This window comes from Calonectris borealis, chromosome 3 (genome assembly GCF_964195595.1).
Source record: "Calonectris borealis chromosome 3, bCalBor7.hap1.2, whole genome shotgun sequence".
NCBI classification, from domain to species: domain Eukaryota; kingdom Metazoa; phylum Chordata; class Aves; order Procellariiformes; family Procellariidae; genus Calonectris; species Calonectris borealis.
In genome coordinates, this window is record NC_134314.1 from 66,288,225 (window position 1) to 66,309,285 (window position 21,061).

At 41.8% G+C, this 21,061-nt stretch overlaps 1 protein-coding gene across 1 annotated transcript in view; it reads right to left on the reverse strand.

The window, feature by feature from the left end:
* NHSL1 (NHS like 1) overlaps nt 1–21,061 on the reverse strand; it is a 113,892-nt gene that overhangs the window by 8,480 nt on the left and 84,351 nt on the right. Inside the window, exons 5-6 of the mRNA XM_075145943.1 lie at nt 3,342–6,773; nt 2,682–2,811 (exon numbers count right to left, since the gene is read on the reverse strand). Of these exons, the coding sequence (XP_075002044.1) occupies nt 2,682–2,811; nt 3,342–6,773 (3,562 nt within the window). The remainder of the gene's footprint in view (nt 1–2,681; nt 2,812–3,341; nt 6,774–21,061) is intronic.

The following is a 21,061-nucleotide window of genomic DNA, read 5'->3' on the forward strand; positions in this document are numbered from 1 at the left end:
CCATTTTTACATTATTAGAAATCTTGAAGAAAGAAATGTACAGATACATGCCTGGTATCTGTAGCAAAGCCGCTTTGTTTCTTTGCAAGCTAAGCAACAATTAATTCAAAAAGATTGTATAAAGGCTAATTTTACATATGCAATTTTGGCAAAAGTTTAAAACAAGTCAGCAGACTTGTTACAAATACAAGATTATCATGCTATAATTCCATATTAATTTTTATCAAGCACGTGTTCAATACAGACCGTTCCCCTTGTAAACAGGTTTCTACTTAACCTGATCTTTAGCTGTGCTTTCTTAAAGGCCTTGAGATTTTGCCAAGGCAGGCTCAATGTCTTTATGCATTGCAGCTTACTGATAATAAAAAAAACAGAAAACAAAGTAGCAGGATCCATCAGCTGAGTAGGTGGCAGCAACAGACACTGCCATAAACTCTGCCAAGACTTTGGAGTGATCCTGTCTCTCTGAAGTGGTGAAGTTTATGCATGGATCACTTACGATACCTCCCGCAGGCAGCTGTTATTTTTAGCTGCTGCTGCCTCCACCTGCCTTTCTGGAAGAAGAATGTAATACCAACATCTATTCAGCCTGAGGATGAATGGACACCAGAAGGTAGCATAGGGATAAAATGACGACTTCAGCAGTGGCAAATACAAGAACCCTGTCTAGATTTAACTGTTTATCACTACCGTAGGCAGCAAGTGAATTTGGTGCTTGGATGCTCTGCAAGTCTATGCAAACGTGTACATGCATTAGTTATAGGGAGAAGACTTCCCTTTATGAGGGTTTTGGCTGCCTACGGGTATCTTTAAACACTGCAATGCTGGGGGTTGTACTGCTGCCAAAAAACAAATGAAATTCCAAATAAACAGAAAGCAAAATTCAATTGCAAAGATCTGCAGGGAAAGACAGTTATCCTGGCTTGAAGTAATTCAGTAAGACTGTGAATGCAGTGCAGAGCGGTCAGTTTGCTGTCAGCATCTAACCAACTTTTCTCAGCAGGTATGAATTACGGCAGAAAATTAAAATTAAGAACCAAATTTGGTTTTGGTGGCTTTTCAGACAGAGATAGGGCACATATTCAAGCAAAACTGTAAGTTAAACTTAAGATTGTTCTTCCTGCCCTTGACACACATACCACTAAATTTCTTGTCTTACTGCAAAGCACATATTCAAGAGTGGCGATCACTGAAATAATACCTTTTAGAAATAGTGGGGGGAAAAACAAAATGTTGTTTATTAATTAACAGCTAAGGAAGATAGTGCTTCAAGTCTAAAGCCAGCAAAAGCAAGGTCTTAATAACATACATGTCAAGCAGTTTTAACTATGTCACATCCAGTTCCATTGTCCATTTCCCTGTAAACTCATGAATTACATGTATGTGCATACACACAGAGATCCACTCTCTATCTGCATACATAACGGAGAGAGGCTACTGGCCAGAATATGTCATTCTAAAAACAGATTTGTCGCAGTCCTAGTGAACGCCGTGCAACATGAATGCAACAGACCAGTTTTAGAACAGCTCCTACAGGCCAAGTCCTAAGGGGTAACCGTTAAGTTATAAAAAGTCAGTATCATATATATGTAATTTTTGTAGCATCTGAAACAGCAGCATTTCAAAAATGAAAAAATAGCATTTGCATCCCAAGTGCTGCAGTCTCCCAGCTCCCAGCCACGTTCTCACAACAGGTTTTTCCCGTCCCTCAGTACTGCTGCTGCAGAACTCACGCACAGATGTGCAAACTGACTAAGCGCCTAGATAAACCTATACGGATGCTGCCAAGCACTTTCTGTGACCAGTTAAAAGAGATGGCCCCTCTAAATTTTGAAGTAAAAGACACAGCCACAGGATGGCACTACCACGACATCGATTCTTAGTCTAAAAGGAAGCTCAGTAGTTCAGAGAGTGGTAATGGTCTTCTGTGTGTACTGTTTAAATGGTGCACACGTTTCATTTTGTGGTTTTAAGCTTTTTAGCTTTTCTTTTCTTTTTTTGAGACCCTAATGTGAACAGCACAAAAATCTAGTTGCCTATTCAGGATGATTTTGTTTTTAAGGGAAATGAATAATGTCATTAATAATAGAGCCAGTATTGCACATTTCATTCATGAACCAGTTTGACACAAAACACCCGACCTCAGGCTGGATTATGGCAAACTATAATCCAGCGTTTGCCATATGTTTTGCCATATGACTGACATGTCGTGTTACTTGCCAGTTTCAGCCACGCTTGCCATGAAGCATTAGCGTTGAGCCTCTGTCCCAAACTGCACCATATAAGCAGCGAAGAGAGTAAAAAGAGATGGAGAAGAACAAGAATGAAAACAAAAAGATACACAGAAAAAGCAACAGCAGAGTTAATATGGCAGATTGAGAACAGTACAATAAATACTAGATGTAATTTGATATTTTAAGGGGCAGGATATTTATAATATAATCTACATTGATTTAATCTGGTAGCTTTTAGTTCAGAATGGATTAAATATATTTATAAAACAATAAAAGACAAGTTCTCTTCCTTATCTTTTTCATATACAGCCTTAGTAGAAAGTTGATAAATGTGTGCTTTCTGTTAAAGCAATGACTTGTAATTGGGTGTTTTAGTAAAACAATGTTAATTAATTTTTGAGAGATCTACCGAACCTGACAGTACGGGAAGGGCAATTTCTGCAGTACCTGTGAATGGCTGCAAAAAGATCCTCAGTAGTCCTTGGTCTCGCTGGTGTTGACACTCCGTCCGTCTCTTCCCCATAACTATTGCTTGGCAGGAATGAACTATTTGCTGTATCCGATTCAAACACCTCCACTACGCAGAAAGAATGAACAATACTGTCAGTCCATCGTGGGAACCCAACAGGCATATAATGCTGAAACCAGCCCTCACTGCCTCTAAGGCAAAGCAGAGACTGAGTGAGTGCACCGTTGTCATTATTGTGATTTCAGAACAACGCTTGCTTGGGAAAGAAACTGCAGTGCACAAAATGCCTGTGCTTGCTCACACACACAGGCAGAAAACAATACTGAAAGAAAATTTGTATGGTTTCCACTAAAATGCAAAATCAAAATTGACAAAGCTAACCATGTTTTCATAGCGTGCTTTAATCCTAGCACAGTTAAATAAAGCATCATTTTCTTTCCATGTCTGCAATAATGAGAAGTCAGAAAGGAATTGTAAGAAATCTTTTAAAGTATTAACCTGATCCCTGCAACTTTCTTTAGGCTTTTAGTTTTAACTATCGCAAGAGGCTCTTTCCTCTACAGAAGCCCACCTGAATGCTAGCTTCTTTAAAATAGCTACTGCTGCATCTGAAGAAGAGTCAGAGAAGAGAGACTCACCACTTTCGTTCTCCTGAGATAGGTGCCTGTCAGCGTTACTGCCGCTGTCTTGGCTGCTGCCCGAACTGCTTCCTTCATCAAAAGCGGACTGCTCCTCCTGCCTGGATTCTTCTTGAACTGGGGATGCAGCAGGCTGTACCACAAAGGCATTAGCTCCCACTGTCTCAGAGAAGGTGAATCCGGCAGCTCCTCCCTCAGGAACCAGGCTGCCAGAGTCCATCTCGCTAGAACTGAGTCCATCTGTATGACAATTTCTCGCCTCCTCGCAGTGTGCAAGCACAGCGTCTCTCTTAGTTGGGCTTGATGTGCTTCTGACAGTATCACTCACTTCAGCTGTTTTCTCCACTGTAAGGTCTAACTGTGGAGGTGGTACAACGAGGAACAGTTTGGGTTTCTTTGAAATAGGAGGTGGCTTCTTGCTTGGCAGTACGACCTGAGTCTTGTCGGGAGATGCTGGTGACCCCTGAAGTGACATGCCAGAATGGAGGTCTTCGCTCTGCACTGAAGACTCAGGTGTGTCTTCAGTAGCTGTCCCCAGTGCATCAGCTTTGAAAGACTTGTTTAGACCTACTGCACCCGCAGGCTTTTGATCACTGTCAAGTGCAGGTATGTTATCAGAGAGGAGGAGAGGAGAACCCCGAGCCAGTGTTTGAACTGAGTTTTTAAATGAAGTGCCTTGAGTTTTCATTTCCTCTTCGCCTAAGCTGTTACTGAGTCTTAGCGAGAGAGATGGCTGTCGGGAAGACTGCGATGATGAATTTACGGCACCCTTTTCCTGAGAGGTGGTTTCAGAAGCAGATTCAGGTGATGGTTCACCCTCTGTCACTTTTTTCACAGACCTCAGCTGCACCATTTGCAAGGCTTTGGTAGTTACTAAGGGCATCACAGGTCTCGATGCATCTTGCTTGTTGAGTGGCTGTTTCACTGGACTGTAGCAAGAATCTTCCTGGTTACGTTTCTTAAAAGAATACTGTGGGTATATTGTTGCACCTGTTGTTAGTTTGGGATCAAGAGGTGGTGCTGGTGGCGGGACAGCTAAGGGGAAAGTAGAAGGAGGAGGAACAGGGGAAGAAAACGAACTGATGGAGGCTTCTTGCGGAAACCATGGGACAGTCTGGGCAAAGGAAGAATTTACATCAGCTTCTGGCGGAGGAGGGGGGAATGTGGGAGAGGCTGGCAATGGTGACAGATCCATGACTTCTGCTGGAGGAGGAGGAGGGGGAGGGGGAGGAGAAAGTTCGGGGCAATGTGGAGGAGGTGTTGGAAGAGGAGGTGGTGGAGGAGGCGCACCAGAATCCGGAGGAGAGCTCAGGGTGGGGTCCAATTTCTTCACACTCACACTCCCTTCAGTAGATGTATTTGAAGAAAGAGAAGTGGAGGATGAAGACATGGAGACTGAAGACAGAAGAGAGGATTTCCTTTCAGGCACTTTAGGCTTCAGCTTGGATTTCCCATTTCCTGATGATGCAGATTTTAAAAATACAGGCACTGGAGTAAGCGCAGTGGGTGTATTGGACTGGCTGGAGTACCCACTCGATGGCGATGTGACTCGGTGGGATTTCTCGGGAGAGGTGCTCTTTGGTTTGGCCAGTCCACTGGGCACTTGTGGCGCAGAAGCCCTTGAGCCATCACTGAAGTGGCTGATGCTGTAATCACTGAGGGCAGATGATGTACTGGCAGAATGGGTCACTGGGGATTTTACCTGCTCGTCTGCCACTGTGGCGTAGTCGCTGTAGTAACCCCACTGGTCAGCGTACTCTGACTTGATGCTACTTGTTTCACTCTGAGAGGGAGTGACTGTGCAGATGGAGTACAGGTTTGGAGCAGTGGTGGACATCATGCTGCTGCTTGCACTGACCGAGCTTTGGCTGCGGGAGCGCAACACCCAGGGATCCTCATAATCACTGCAGGGGCTCTGGGAAGGGGAGCTGCCATTTTTGCACTTGAGATTCAACTGCAGAGAATGCTGGAGGGTGGCAATGAGGGTTTCATCAAGTACCTGTCCATTGGACTGGGCTTTTTTCTTGGGCATCCTTCTGAGTGAGTCTGTTCTGGATGGTGGCAAAGGCGGCTTCTTTGCCTTTTTCAGAGAGATGTTTCTTGCAAGGGATTTATCACCTTGGCCTGTCTGGTCATCCTGATGTTTCTTCTCCTTTCCTTCAAAGACATTTATCACGCTGTCTCTGGGGTTCCCAAAACCATTAGTACTATTGCATGGCATGTCTAACTTCAGCCCGGAGTCCGTATGTGTGGAACTGTAATAACCATCGTGGTCCACAGAATACAGAGAATTAGAGTCATCCCTGGCTGAAGTCCTCTCCAGGCTGCTGCTGCTCAGGTTGCTACCAGGAGTGGCACAGCCTGGTGTGGTACAAACCACTTTGCGTGAAGGAGTCTCACTGTTTTCTGCAGACTTGTACAGCCAATGATCTGTGCTGTTCACTGCTGCTTGTGCTCGCTCCCCTGAACAGCTAGATTCACTCCTACCATCGCTGTCCTGGGAAGGGTTTGGTAAAGCAAGATTGTTCCTACAGCTGTAGCTCACGGTCTGAGACCCAGTCTCTGCGTTTCCAGGGGTGCTAAGAGAGACAGCAGAGTCACCAAGAGAAAGCATCATGACAGTATTAGATGGGATGGTATCTGAAGTCTGTGAGTGACGTGTGGAGCTGCTCTCGCTCCAGTTACCGCTTGAAGAATGGTGATCTTCTTTCCCACTTACTGCACTGTTGGCAGCAGGATTGTCTCTTGGCTTTGGGTAGGCAGCAGAGCTGGTAATTTTATTATCCAACGATCCAACACTCTGGGCAGTGTGAATAACGATAACTTCTGAGGAGGATGACAGTGTTGCGTTGGGTATGATGCTCGTCGAGTAGGTGGCATGAGGAGAGACCACACAAGCCGGGCTTGCGGACTTTTCGCTATCATAGCTTCTCACCTCTTGAGACTTTGGCCTCGACAGGGTCCCCCCCGTCGTGGGATTATTCCTCAGATGCACAACACTATCATCCACTTGCAATTTATTTATCTGGTGGGGTAAAGTGCCAGCGATGTCTTCTGCCTGCCTAGAGATGCTCTGTGTCTGCTCCACGGACTGCAGAGAGACTCTCGCACCAGCCCGAGGCAAGCTGTGAAAACCCATGTCGCTATTTTGGCGAGAAGCAAATATAACTGCAGCAGAATCACTCATGACTGACATGTTTCCAGATGAGCTGGAGAACTGAGACATCTGGGCTGCGATGCCTTGTCCTTTCTGCGCTCGTATTCTTCTCATTGAAGGGGGCACAACTTTAACTTCCTCCGTCTGGCAGCTGGTGTCCTTGGTTTCAGAGCGCTGCATAGCAGAGCGATAGCTGTCTAGTCTCCCTAGCGTGGAACAGTGATCTGGGACATACATCGAATGCCCTCGGAAATCACTTTGGCCAGTGCCAACTGCTGGAGTCAAAATGAAATAATTATTCCTTGAAGCACAAATGCACATTTATCTTCTTACTCATTTAAAAACAAAAAAACCCAGCAAACTGCTTGATCCCCATGCTCTTGATGGTTATGCCTTCTGAAAAAGAATCTGCAACAATGGATTTTGCACAGGCATCGTGTGTTTTCTGCATTTCTCTTCCCTTTTTCCTTATTACCAGGAACCTTCTGCTTACAGAATCGTCTGCGTTCCTGCCGCACATTCAACACATGAAATCCTCTGTTTATGACATAGTAATAATTTCCATAGTAATCAGTTATGTCAGCAACCAAGTAGCACTGTTTGACTTCCAGTAGGCAAAGCAGCAGGAACAGACAAAAGCCTCAGAAACATGAAGTGTGTTTCCATGCTAATGCCTCATGCAATAAAGAAAAGGGGAAGGAAATGTGGAGACTAATGTGAATAATCAGATCGGCTTTTTAAAAGCATTACACTTTAGAAAAAAATTTTCAGGAGACACAGATAGCTCTCCAAGTCTTGCAGTTCATCTGAAAGGAGGCTAACACATTGAAACATGCATTATTTTACCACAAATAATACATATGCTATAACAGTGTTTATACAAAGACATTATCCAACCCTGCAAAGAAAACCATTAAATAACATTTCTCCATACAACTACTTTCTATTTATCATAAAGGAAAAACTCCAAGAAGGGGGGGAAAGAAACGGCTAGCACTGATGATCATCGCATCCTCAGCACCGTCAGGAAATAAAAAATAATTGTACTTTTTTTTAATGAAGTAATCATCATATATTGGCATTAAAAAAACCTTTGAGGACAATGGAAAAACAGTTTTAGTTCAAAATATAGTTATCACTGGGTCAGTAGAAAGGACTTTAGGGTTCTTTTAAATTTACATTTTTATTGGTAGCTGCCTTCTAAAATCACAAACCAGAGCACTGCTTTAAAATTAGTCTGTGTAAGGCTGTTGCTTTTCAATTCAGTTGCATTACTGTATAAATAGCAGACACAAGAGGCAGGCGTGCTGCTGGAGATGCTTGTAAGGATGCTGCATATGTCACTGCGGGGGAAAATTGGTTATTTCAAGTCTCCGCCTTAAAGCTAGTCTCAGGAGCGATGAAGTAGCACGCCTGATACAACTGTTCTCCTTTCATATTTACTATATGGAACTGGATCAGGAGGATAGGTATTCTTATCATGCAGCTTTAAACACCACTTAAAGGACATTTAATTATCCTTATTCTTGGCAGGCAAAAGGGGCATTTAGGATAAGGAAAAGAGGGCTCTGAAAAGGCTACAGTGAAAGCAGCACACACAAAAAGATTGTTTACTTCTTTTCCCCAGGCACATAAGTAGTCTTTTAGCAGCTTGAAGCCTATTTAGTTTGCTTTGTGTAGATTCTCTTGCTCTCATGAAAACGTAGCCTCTTTCTGCTTCTGGTAGAGGTTTGCAGCAAAGCTAGGTACTTGGATTTTGCAAACATCTTGGATAATCTGAGATACTATCAGAACAGATGGACTACTGCAGCCAACCAAGAGAGGTATTTGCACATTCTGTATACGGTTATTAAGAACTGTACAGTAAAAAAAATATTTAATTTTGCTTTCCATGTGTATTTTTTCTATAGGTTAAGAGAGAAAAACATCAAAGCAGACATTATGAATGTTTCTAGAACCGTGACATCACTGATAACAAGTGTTAGCCGATTAAAAATAGCTGGTAATAAAAATCTGCATACTAAGTTATATAAATAACTGAAGAGATGGGGTATTTTTCTTCTTTCTACCACTCTGAAATAGACACACACAGACACACGAGACAGAGCATGGGGCTTGTGGAGAATGAAGCTGTCAGCACTACAGCAAGTATCTAACACTGTCACATACTGACCTGTGGCCGAGAGCACCTCATTTCAGTATGCAGTATGTTTGTATTCACAAAGGAAGCTAAATGCACTCCACTTCACAAGCAGCGTAATGCACACGGACATTTATGTTGTTTAAAACGTTACTGCTAGGGAAGGTAGATGGCCAAGCAGGACAACGCTGGACTTGCTAACCTCCCCTTTCCTCCTTCCAAAACCAGGAGTGTCAGAATGCATTACTGGGACATACTGTTTATGCACAGCGATGCATAAACAGCAATGCTTTAAAATGTCTGAAATACAAAATTAAGCCATGGCGCTATATCTAAGCTACTAAATGAAAGAGGCCAAGGACCCTTCTTACGTCAATCCAAGCTAAGCTCTCTTCCGGCTTAGGATGGCTGCACCGAAATGCCTGGGGGAGCAGTTCCTGCCCCATCCCCTGGAACCCATGCCCAGACAGAGCCATGGCCCAGGCCAGAGCAGTGCCGGAGGAGCACACCAACAAGAGGGCAGCACGAACAACTGCAGGACGCTCTTGAGCGTCACTGCTAACCCTGGGTTTGTAAACAGAATAGATGTTACTTAGGGTCCCGTCTAATATGCTCATGGAAACTGCATAAATTGACTCCACAGCAGTAAACCTTTACACCTTTACAACCTCGATACTGCAGGGAAGCCTTGATACTGCAGGTTCAGAGCCCACAGGGTTCAGAGGGGGCAAGACAGCCCAGTCTCAGAAGTATAAACTACAGGGCTACATCCTTCAATCATTATATAGGATATGGTCAGGGAAGGGTCTTTTCACAGCTGTTGCTATTACAAGAACACAACTTTGAGGTTTTAAATATTTTGTGTAGAAATGCAGCATATTCTGAAATTACTTCAGCTTTGGTTTTGGCTTTACATGTATGCACAATCTCATGCAAAGCTGTGAGGATTTACTTGCTCTTTATAATACAGCAATTGCTCTTTTTACAGTTCCATTTCTTGAAGAGGGACAACAGAAATCTGCAGGGAAAATGGTTCAAGAAAACAACCAAAGGAACATTTAAGACTCAGGTATTCTCTTAAAATGTTGAGGGTTTTAAGATTCTGGTGGAATTCAGAGGAGGGTAGCGAGGAGTATTTTGTTTGCAATTTACAAATGCACTGTAAAACCCTCACTCGCGTCCAGATTAACACTGAAAAGAAAGGTTTTCAAAAATCCTTAAAATCAAACCACCATTGTTGGTACTGCAGCTAGAAAGTGAACAATCCAATTCTAAGGGACAGCTGAAACTTTTAATTGACTCTTACATTGAAAATGCTATGTCTCAGAAAACCTCTACTTAAATAAATAGCAGTCAGAAGTTACAAGATTTCTGCAACACCAAAATTCTGGAGCTGAATCAGAGCTTTTAAAGAACACCATCCACAAGTCCATCTAGTTGCAGGGGCGATGTCTGAACAGACAGCAGCAAAAAATATTGCAGAACTGCACGTCAGGTTACAGATGCTGAACGTTATGAAGTCAGAAGTGGCTGCAATTTGGTGGTATGATAAATATGGCTGAAAGTAATTAATAATCAACTTGTCTAAATTTTACATTATCCTGTGTCCAGTAGCCCTGCAGCCAGTGCTATGTCCACCACAGGAGACCTGTACCTACACTCCTATCTTCTTTATTACCCTACTTCCTGCTATGCTGAAAATGCTGAAAATATCTCTTAGGGCAAATGATCTTTCCTAATGCACATGTTCAGTGTAGACTCCAGCAACAAGTAAAGAACACCCACTATCTGGAACAAATGAAATATGCAACATATTTAACATCTCTTGCGTGGAAGCACAAAGAAAAGGTTCAAATGCATACCTTAGCTCCAAGCGCTTGATCCAAGATAGGTGTATACAGGTTACACCAGTTTTCCCTGACTCTGGTAGTTACTGGTGTTGCTCATTAGAGATGACAGGGACTGAGACTGACTGCAAATTTGATGAAAAAAGGAAGTGTCTGCATGTAATTCCTAGGGCCAGTTACTAGCTACTAGAAGACTCTCTGTCTCCCTGTGACTCTGGCTGATGTGGTGGCACCAGCAACTTGCTGCAGAGAATCAGCAGAAAGGTCCTCTGCATTGAAATGACTGTAGAAAACCAAGGATTTGAGAGGATAAAAAGTATGTGTGCTGATATCACAAAGAACATGCTTGTTTCAACTAGTATATAGAAGTAATCTCCCTTCCCAAACTACTTCTGACTAATCATTTCTACTATAAGCATTTGTCTCTTGTGCCACAGGCACATTCCTAAGATTTGTTGCTTTCATCTTCTCCTCATGCCCCACCTAGCAATCCTCCTCCAAACCTGGTGACCTGGCCAAGCCACTGTGCAGGCACCGTAACTTCCCGCGTTACAAAAACCCCTGAGAGATTCTTCACCTATTTCACCCTAGTACGTACTTGCCAAATGATTTTTAATAGACCCTCAAGTAGAAACAGACAAGTACATCGGGCTTACAGTAATTTTAAGGAATTTTCACTGTGCTCCATGAAGCATCTGTAATCTCTCAGAGAGGAGAAAGATATTGCAGAGAATCCTGTGATACTTTTCAGTACTGCCAGCTAAAAAATATCCTGAATCCTTGCATATATCGCTGCCACCCTGAAAGGGAGAATTTTAATGAAAATATAGGGAATTTAAGTTTTCTTAATTCCATTCATTTCACTAACTGAACAGTCTCTGCTAAAGATTATATTCCTGGCATCTCTGTCTTTCATGCCTCATTATCAAAAAGCAGATGATACATACTTTGTAACACCCTGATCTCTGGATGAATAGTGCTGGAAACGTACAATGTTGAGAAACTACAGCTATAAAACCAGTATTAGTTAAAAGGCACAATAACTCTGAAAGAGATATATTCTCTCCCAAGACTGTTAAAGTTGCAACTTGAAGGAGGATGCAGAATTACTTAGCTGGAACAGCTGGGTATTTGCATGGTATTTCTGTAGGACTAATTGGAAAAGACTATCAATTAAGAGGAGTCTTCAGTAGAACAGCTGAGTTCCCAAAGATCAGAAGGACTTATGTGCCCCCAAGTTGCTGAGGTGGAATTGTTTCCCCTAAGGCATGTCAAAGGAGAAGCTTCAAAAGTCCCACATGATACCTGGGGCACTGGCTGGTACCCACAGAGGTCCTGAGCTGTGCCACAAGAAAGCAAATGAGGGACTGACCGTTCAGGTGTCAGTCATATCCATCCTGATGACTGACAGGAGGCCCTATAGGTGACAACTCATTATGAGATACTGAAAATGGGAGGCAGGGAAATAAGCTGAAGAAAAGCATGAGAGGTCATTCTGACCCTCTGAACCCTTTGGTTAGGAAGCAAAAAAAAAATAGATGGGGGGAAAAAAATCACAGAGCCATAAAGACCCTGAATTGCACCTTAAGGTGGAAAAAAACCGTATTGAAGTAATTCAAGGAAAGTACACACAAAGCATAATTCGGAAGATATTTTTTGAAAACCAAAAGAGGACAGAAACCTTCTCTTCGACTAATGAAAAACAAAGCACCTGGCAGAAGAAGAAGAAATCAAAAGGTAGAAAACTTGAAGATGGTTTCCTCTCCCCTGCTTTGGTGAGGTATGTTTACTTAGAAGATGAACTGTGGTGGAACCGATACCCAGGTCTGGGACCTGCTCCTCCTGCAAGACAGAAGCTGTCCATCGGTGCCTGGGACTGCACCAGTGCAGAGCACTGGAGAAACACTCGCAACCAAATACCTGGTACCTTCACAAAAAGAAAGTTAGTCCGAGGCAGACCCTAGAGCACTGACACAAATAAGGGACCATGGAAACGTGAAAGCATTTTGCTGCCTTTATTTCATCTGGAGAGTTGGAACGCGTTAAGGAAGCTGAGGATAACCAAGAGCCAAGAAATGAGCAGGACCTGAGACAGGTTCTCCGAGATTGCTACTCATCTCTACCAAACTTCTGTTTGGGAATCATCTTCTTGCCTGAGGGGAGACTACCAGTTTGCATACAAGGTACCATCTGAAGACGACAGCTAGAGGCGATGGATAATGGCAGTACAGAGCAGAGAAACCGAGAGCACAAAAACTTGAAGTAAAACATCATCTCAAAGTTTCTTGCCCTTTCTGCAGTTTTGATCCAACATTAACTCCATTAAATACATATATAATGTTAATGTTCATTACAATGAAGGTAATTCAGCGGTATGCAAAACTAATTTTTCACTGCTGTGTTTGGCAGAGAGAGGAATGCTTTGCCTTCTCCTCTTACTTTGGTGTCGCTCTGCTAAATAGTACTGAGAGGGTCCTGCTGTTAAAAAATAACTGTTCAGAAAATAACTGGCATCTCTAAACTGGTAGGCACCTCATATTCTTATTCTGTCTCAGAATCCCATCTATCACTTCGTATTTTATTTACGCAGCATTTTTTACGCAGAAGTTTCCAGGCTACATAGAGAGACTGGTTCATCGCCGGAAGACACCTGTGAAAACACGGCAGTATTACAATGCTCAAAAGTAGGAATGTTTAAAGATATTTTCAGCACATGCCTCATGGGTGCAGTTAATGATTCCTTTCAGTACATTTGGCTACATTCTACAAGGGTACCATGGCCGCTGAGCTCAGGCCAGTAATCAGTGTAGGCTTTCTCTTCTGTTTGGTCTTTTTTGTTCCAAAGGAGCCAAACCAGCCAGGGGAGAACCCCAGCAGCTTGGCCTGGCTGAAGCTCTTCCAGACTCTCTCACAAGAAATGAAAATAGTTCAAGCTTGGTTGAAGCTTTGAGGTTCTCTCAAGTTTCTGCTTCCTTCTGAAGGATAAACAAGAGGTAACAAGAATCTGCTGTATGTGTTGGTTATTTAGCCTTGTGCACAGCAACTTTGGTGTACCAAGGGATTTTAATCTTTGTGTAAATATTATAGCCATTCACAGCAATGCTTTAGGGGAGAAAAAAAAGAGATTTATTCAGCTGAAACCACAGGGAGAATGTCAATAGGCACAATGCAATTGCTTGATTTGGAGTTTAGTCCGGATCCTTGTTCTGATCAAATGAACTGTGGAATGTTTTAAAACAACTCATTGTTTGTTTTGGGACAGCGTAAGAGAAATAGGCTACAGAAATATTTGGGGAGTGACAGGGGAGAAAAGGCAGAAAGAGCACTGAACAAGGATGGGGGAGACTTAATTTATTCCCAGCCTTGCCAGCAGCCTGGTGGGTGACTCCGGCTAAGTCACTTCACTGCAGCGTGCCTGGTTTCCCCATCTATAAGATGAAGACACTGATAACTGTTCTCTTTTCAAGCGCACTTTGTTTCTAGTGATGGAAAGCAATACGCTAACAGGATGGACACTGCCATCAGAGAGTCTTCCTGGCATACATTTTGCTGTCTGGATGACATACAACCACCACGGAAGCAAGAGGAACTCCTCAGGCAACTTCCACCGTAGGGCAGATGGCTGAAGCACTACGTGCCTGCCGGTTGTGGGCCAGGGAACCGTCCAGAGACAGCTCCTACAGTGATATACTGCCAGCCCTGAAATTTCCGCAACTTAAAATAGGAGCCAAGGAAAACCTTCAAGCAGTGCAACATGAAATGTGCTTAGCACAGAGATGAAAGACTGAAATCAAGACCATAAAACCTGTCACTCTTAGCAAACAGATTGGCAATAGTCACAAACTTCTTTTAAGATATTAATTGAAAATTTCTTCTTAAGATAGATGCCAACTGCATTCTCAGTTTATTCCACCAGGTAAACTACAGTTGATGTTGAAAATAAGCATTAAACATCTGTCTGAAGTGGTCACAAATGTAACCTTGAGGTTTTGGAAACGCTGCCAGCAGGAAGCATTCTCCACACATCCACCCAAGTACAGTTGTCACCCATTTCAAAATCCACGTGCCTGAAAGAGCGTCGGGAACCCCAACAAATGACAAACTGTAGTGTGGAACAAAGCGTTCTGCTTCGCTCTGCTTTTCTCCGCTATCTGCCCTCGAGGAAGGCCCTACATTTGTCAAAGATAATCTCTGTCGAAAACTGTGACCTTGGTACGTATGCCATTTTCAGAATACCACATCAGACTCAAGACCACTGTAACAACCCTGAAAATGAACAGTTTAAGCGATGTCCTGTACCAGTTTTGCATTTAAGCGGCACAAGCGATTTTAAGGAGCACAAGTCATTTCAACTCAGCTCTAGACAAAGAGCAAAGCCATTTAGTTTAAAATGGAAGAAGGGAATGTAAGAAGTATCCATCCTGAACAGATGAGAGAGGATGAGGGTTGTCTCTGCTATTCTTCAAACCAGCTGTAAACATGGTATCTGAGGGATTAGCCTCAGAGAGACCTAAACAGGAGAAGGGAATCTTTTGTTAAGAATAATTCAATATTAAGTTTTATGTAGCTTTGTTTCCAGCTTTGATCTTTGTTTGGTTAGAACAAATCTACTTTATTTTATTTAACTCTCAAGCTTGCTTACAGTTGATCGCAAGGCAGATAAATGTCTCGTCCTCTTTCAGGAAATAACAAATTCAAATTTTGAATTCCAGGAGGACTCCAGGTCTGGAAAGTGTCTCCTGCCAGGTGGCAAGGCCGACTATGGACAGTGAAGAGGCAGTAAGGGAACCCATACTATGAGGAGTTGTTCCCTATGGCAGGCACAAAACAGCATCCATCCCACAAGAACAGATGGACAAAGATACCTGACAGCTTTGGACAAATCTCAGAGCAGCAGTTCTGATGATATCTAATGATAAAATCATTATGTGAGATCCAAAGGTAACGAAATTTAAAACTGCCTAACTTTAGCTATCCTAACAGGGTTAGGGCAATTGAATTTTCTTTCTTGAGGAAGAGGATTCCCATGGCAGGGCACTGTTTCATTACAGATGCTGAAGGAGCACAGTTCCACTCACAAACTGTTCTTCATATACTTTTTCGTTTCTTGGCTTTCTCTACGCCTCGCCCTCTAGCTCATTTCAAACCCATCCAAACAAGTTATGTATTTTTGTTTCTGTTTCTGAAAAATCTAGACGAAGAACCAAGAATTGAAAATGTAATTAAAAAAGAAAGAGATTCAAAATGCAAGGTAGTAAAACTTACTGAAATCGTCAATATATGAGACGATTCCACATGTTAAGCACCTGAAATTACATTCTGCCAGACTATTTTAAAATACATTCTTCCTCTACTATAGAAAAAAGGGGAGGGGGAGCATAATTTTATCTGTGAAGTTATCATTTCGGAAAAACTGAAACATCTTTTTCAAAAATAAATAAGAATGACCAGATTTAAATCAAAGAGTTCTGCAAAAAGTGTCTGAAAGGTCTGCCAAAATTCAGACTGCTTCATCAGCTTTGAGTATCATGTATGCTACTAACTGTGAAAGAGGACAGCCTGAGGTAGTGTAAATGTGACCCAGTAGGCATTTTTCCTTTGGAATATATGCAATAGCTAATCACCCCATGTAAATTACTTCCAATCAAATAACACTGATACTTAAGGAGTTGCCAATTAGATCTAAACTGAACTGGAAAATATACAGGTTTTTCACTTGTTGATGCAACTCTTGGCAGATTCGGGAAGGCATCCATGAATTGTTTAGCTCCGCTGAGTAATTATTTGCAAGCCAAAATGCCTGCCCACTTCAGTTTTGCTTCAGTGAACATCCTGGGGGAGTAGACCAAATCTCCAAGAAAGCATTAAAGACCAGAAACCTTACATCCCTGCAGATTTCCATTGTACCAGTACACCATTTTCCAAATACCCTGTTCCCTTCAACAGATGGAAGTCAACAGATAAAAGGTCCTAAATTCCCAATGCACAAGGTGGCAAGGAGGCACACACGTATTTGGAACTGTAATAGGCTATCAGACTGTATTGGTTTCATGAGTACTGGTAATGTTATTAGTCGAGTAATGATAAGCAGTGACAGTGAACAGTGGATGGAATACAGTTCTGATGAGCCATACCTAGCTCCTTTTGTATGTTGTCAGGGATTCCTGTAATAGTCTTTCTCCTTTTGACTTTCTTCGGCCGTCTTACCACCGTGTCTGTGTAAATTAGAGACCGCCGAATGCTGGCTTGGCGGTCGAAATTCTCCCCTAATACATGGTAGAACAAGCAAAGCAACATTACTTCCAAGCACGCTGACATCATGCACTTTCTTCCACTAGTTTTGTGGTAGAAATGGAAAAAAAGGCATTAATAAATGATGTTAGCTTGGTTCTACAATGAAGGTTTACACTGAAGGAAGATACGACATATCGTCACGGTAAGGCTTTAGACACACATATCCATTACACAGTACTGCAGATTTTAACAGGAATTTTGACTTCCTGAGCCCAATTCAGATCTGGTGAGAGCAGCTCTAATTCCACAAGTGAACAGAATCCTTCCTTTAATTTAGCCCTTTGTGGTTTTTTGTGTGGTTTTGTTGTTTCATTTTAAAGTAATGAGCCGCAAAAAAAGCAAATCTGCTCATGAAAATGAAAGATCACAATGGTTTATGCAGGAACAGACATTGCTATTGGCAACAGCGATTACAAGGTCTTTGCACAGCTCCATCATTAAATCACATGAGATGCTTCTTTTTCATTCCAAGTTGCTCTGAACCTGTCAAGTGTACCACATTTCTGGTGGTGATCTTTTAACATGAATACAAATAAGTATTATGGAGCATGCAGAGATCAAACTGATCTTGTGGTCTCATAAATATTTCAGTCAGAATGGAAGCTGCTTAAAACTGAAACTTTATAAATGATTATAAAAATATACAAGGGCAAGAGCTGAAAAAGTGTGTAAGTGCATGTTGCCAGACAAAGCCTTATGATGACCATGTGCTGTATCATAATGGGACCCAGAAGCACCACTATCATTAAGCAGCTTTTCTTTAGGAATTCACTTTTGTTTAGAGGTTTATAATTTGGCCATTTTACTAATAGCAAGATAAAACTTGCCCTATAGACTGTGAGCTGAGTTAATTCTCTGTCATTTCTAAAAATCTAATGACTACGCCCCATATCTCATGCGTAAGTTCCCTTTTTAGAAGTTAAAGCATTTTAAAGCACTGCTAAATGTTCTTTAGATGACCCATTTAAAACTTAAATGCAGAAACAACTTGATATACGTGTTTATGTTTTTTGCCTTGTATGCTTTTTTTGAAAATTGATGACCAAATAATTTCCCTCTAAAAAGTGATTAATGCACAGTAACTAATACGTCGTAAGTATTATCCCTGGCTGACTGCACATCAGTATGATGTGTGTCGTGCAAATAGCATAGAAAACCTCATTACCTCTGTAACAGTTAAAGATACAGTCATATATTAAAGTATAGCATGTGGACTTGTGAAAATGCAAGGAAAAAACGTAGCAGTTTCACTCACCATATTGTAAATATAAAGACTCTGACTCTGTTTGACCGGAGTCTTGTGCTCCCATGAGCCGTACTTGTGCTAAGCGGAATCCTTGCAGCTACAAGGAAGTGCCAGTTTCATCCAAATTTTGGACTGATTGAAGTCAGGGCAGATTAAGGGAGGAGGAAGCCCATGGGATCTACAAAATTTAGAGCTATGGATCCCACTGGCTTAATACAAGCCCTGAAATATTGAGATAGACTATCCACCGTCTGGGGCATTACCACTATTAGGACATTAGGACCCTTAGGTCAGGGTCAGGACCATTAGGTAATCCTGCCATGCAGGATAATAATAATTCTAGCCACATTATAACAAATCCAAAGAATTTAAAGGAGAAAGTTTTGCATCTCTAAACATATCTTTATCCATTCAAAGGCCAACAATTATGCCTGAGACAGTGAGTTGCAAGGATATTAAAATACAGCTTTGAATGCCCTGGAATAAAATGTAAATGGTAAGTAGAGGGTGCAAACAAGGAGAGAGTCTTTTACATGAAGCCTCAGACAGCACAAACAGGATGACCATGGGGAGATGTTACTGTGTCAGCTGATCCACAGTAACTTCTTCCCCTGAGCTACTCAAGAGCTAACTCAACCAATCCATCTTCAATGGCTTTTGATACACAAAAGCTTTTTCAAAGCCACTGTGCAAATTTGTAGAATTTCAAAGTAGCAGCTTCAACAAATTCCAAAAAGCAAAATCAGAACAGTCTCAGTCTTTTTTCCTTTCTTCATTGTCACCTTTTTTTTTTTTAGAAAATATTGATGTTAATGTCAAATATGTTTTGCAGATTTAAGGATACTTTTCTCCTTCTGTTACAGGTTTGTAACAAATCATCGAGTTGTTCCTTATAAAGTTTACTCAGTTTCCTTGGATTCACCGAAAATATTTAAGCATGTGCTCAAATTTCACTGAAGTCAGTCAAGCCGGACTCAGGCAAATGCTTAAATGTTTTGCAGGATCCAGCCTGGTGTGGATCACCTCCACCATCACCAGACTCCTCCATCTGGAAAGAAAGTTAGTTCCGGAAAACCCGCGAGAGCAGACACCATTATACATCTTTTAACCCCCAGGATATGTAAAAGCAAAGACTGGCCACCACTGAAAATTCAGCCCAACCCCTTCCAGGCCAGAATAAGCTCAGCCCAGGCACTCCCAAAGACAGAAACTGCTTCCAAATCTGGATGTCTAGTCAGCAGCTTTTCAGCCTAATGCAATGCCCCTGCACCTTCAGGCTATCCAACAGATTTTTACTAGTACTGTATTAGTTGCAATCTGTTCACCGAAGAACCCCGAAAGCTGAACTTGTGGAACATTTATTGCACAGCCATGTGAGAGGCCATTGTAGCAGAATCATTACTAATGCACTGCTGAAAAAGCTGTCAATTGCCAGCAGCCTCTTCAGAGGTTAACCTTTTATTTCATACCAGGAGTAATAAAATGGAAGTTTTTTGACCTCTCTTCTGGGAGAGTGAGAAAAAGAGCAAGCGAAGGAAAAAGCCAAATCAAAACAAAAACTGGCGATGGTTTGCTCCACGGCACATTGAACAAACGGCATGGAATTTTTCGTCCTTTTTTTCCTGCCTTGTGCAGTAACATAAGGAACTTCACAAAATAAAATTTGCGTGTGGGAGGGCAGAGGAGGGGAGCAGATTGTGACTTTTTAAAGAGGAACAAGGACAGCAGCTTTTTTTTGTGTGTTGTGTGCGGCTCGTAGTCTGTTACTGTCGCTTGCCTTGTTTCACAGTAGCAATACAATTATTCCAAGGGAAAGGAAATGGTGGATCCCAGAGATCAGTCCACATACTGCAACAGCAGTCTTCCTTTACTGCCCTCCCTTTCTATCCCTTCCGATTACCATGTTTATAAGGGAATAAATGCTCAACAGCACACTCCAGAAAGGTGAGGTGTCATATGCACGTGCACTACTTTTATCAGAAAAGTTGAGAACTGCTGAGTTTGCTGAGTGCAAACCAAACAATTCAGGGGACACAAGGTTTGCGCACCAGCGAATTAAACTGGTCGAAGTCACAAGTGTAATTTATCCATACACGGTAACGTTCCCAGTGACACTGAATTAAATTTATGAGGGGTATTTGATCTCTTTTAGCTCATTTTTCTTTCCATCTGTTTACTTCCTCCATATATTTTCAGTACACAGGGTCATTAAATCGAACAGCAGATTACTCTTTCTGTAAGTATACCCTGTTCCTGCTGTCGCAGTATCTAAGCCCTGCTCAAGCTTATCGATTATGTCAGATTATCTGTTGTTCCCGTAACTCGGCCTTCTGCACCTGTATGCTGCATTCCCTAGATAATGCCAACTGGCCTAGTAACATTTCAGCATTGCATTTGTTTTCCTTCTATTAATTTTCCAGATGTGGAGTGTTCATAATTTTCTGTTGTCTTCATGCTATTTATTTCAAATATTTTCTGCTGTTTATTTAAGGAAATGTTTCTTGTTGATTTCTCAGAGCGCTCTGATGTTTGTCACAGAAGTACTGCTCCTATACTGTTTAAGTATTTAAATACTATTAAATAGTATTATTTAAAATACTAGTTTATAAAAATATATGTGAAAATATTATTGGTAGTCACACTGGGAAAGGGAACACCTAATTTACTTTTGAAACAACACCAAACGTTGCAAGCTATTGATTGTAAGAGGGAGCATGGAGCCAGAGCGCGCCATATGGCATTTGAAATAAATTGGATATTGAATATCATCCTGGTTTTGGCAGGCAAACGGTCAGTCATTTGAATTAACTAATAATAGACAATCTTAATATTGTGCAGAAAAAGAGGGATTATTAAATTGAAGTGATAATTTGATCTTTCACAGAAATTCTATTTACATACAACAAAGTATCTATTCAGCATTAGACTTTAACATAATTTAACTTCCACAGAGTGGGAGTTCTGCAACTGTAAAGCCAAAGAGCATTTTCAAAATGAAGAGTTAATACACCGTTCACAACAAGAAAACATGGACTA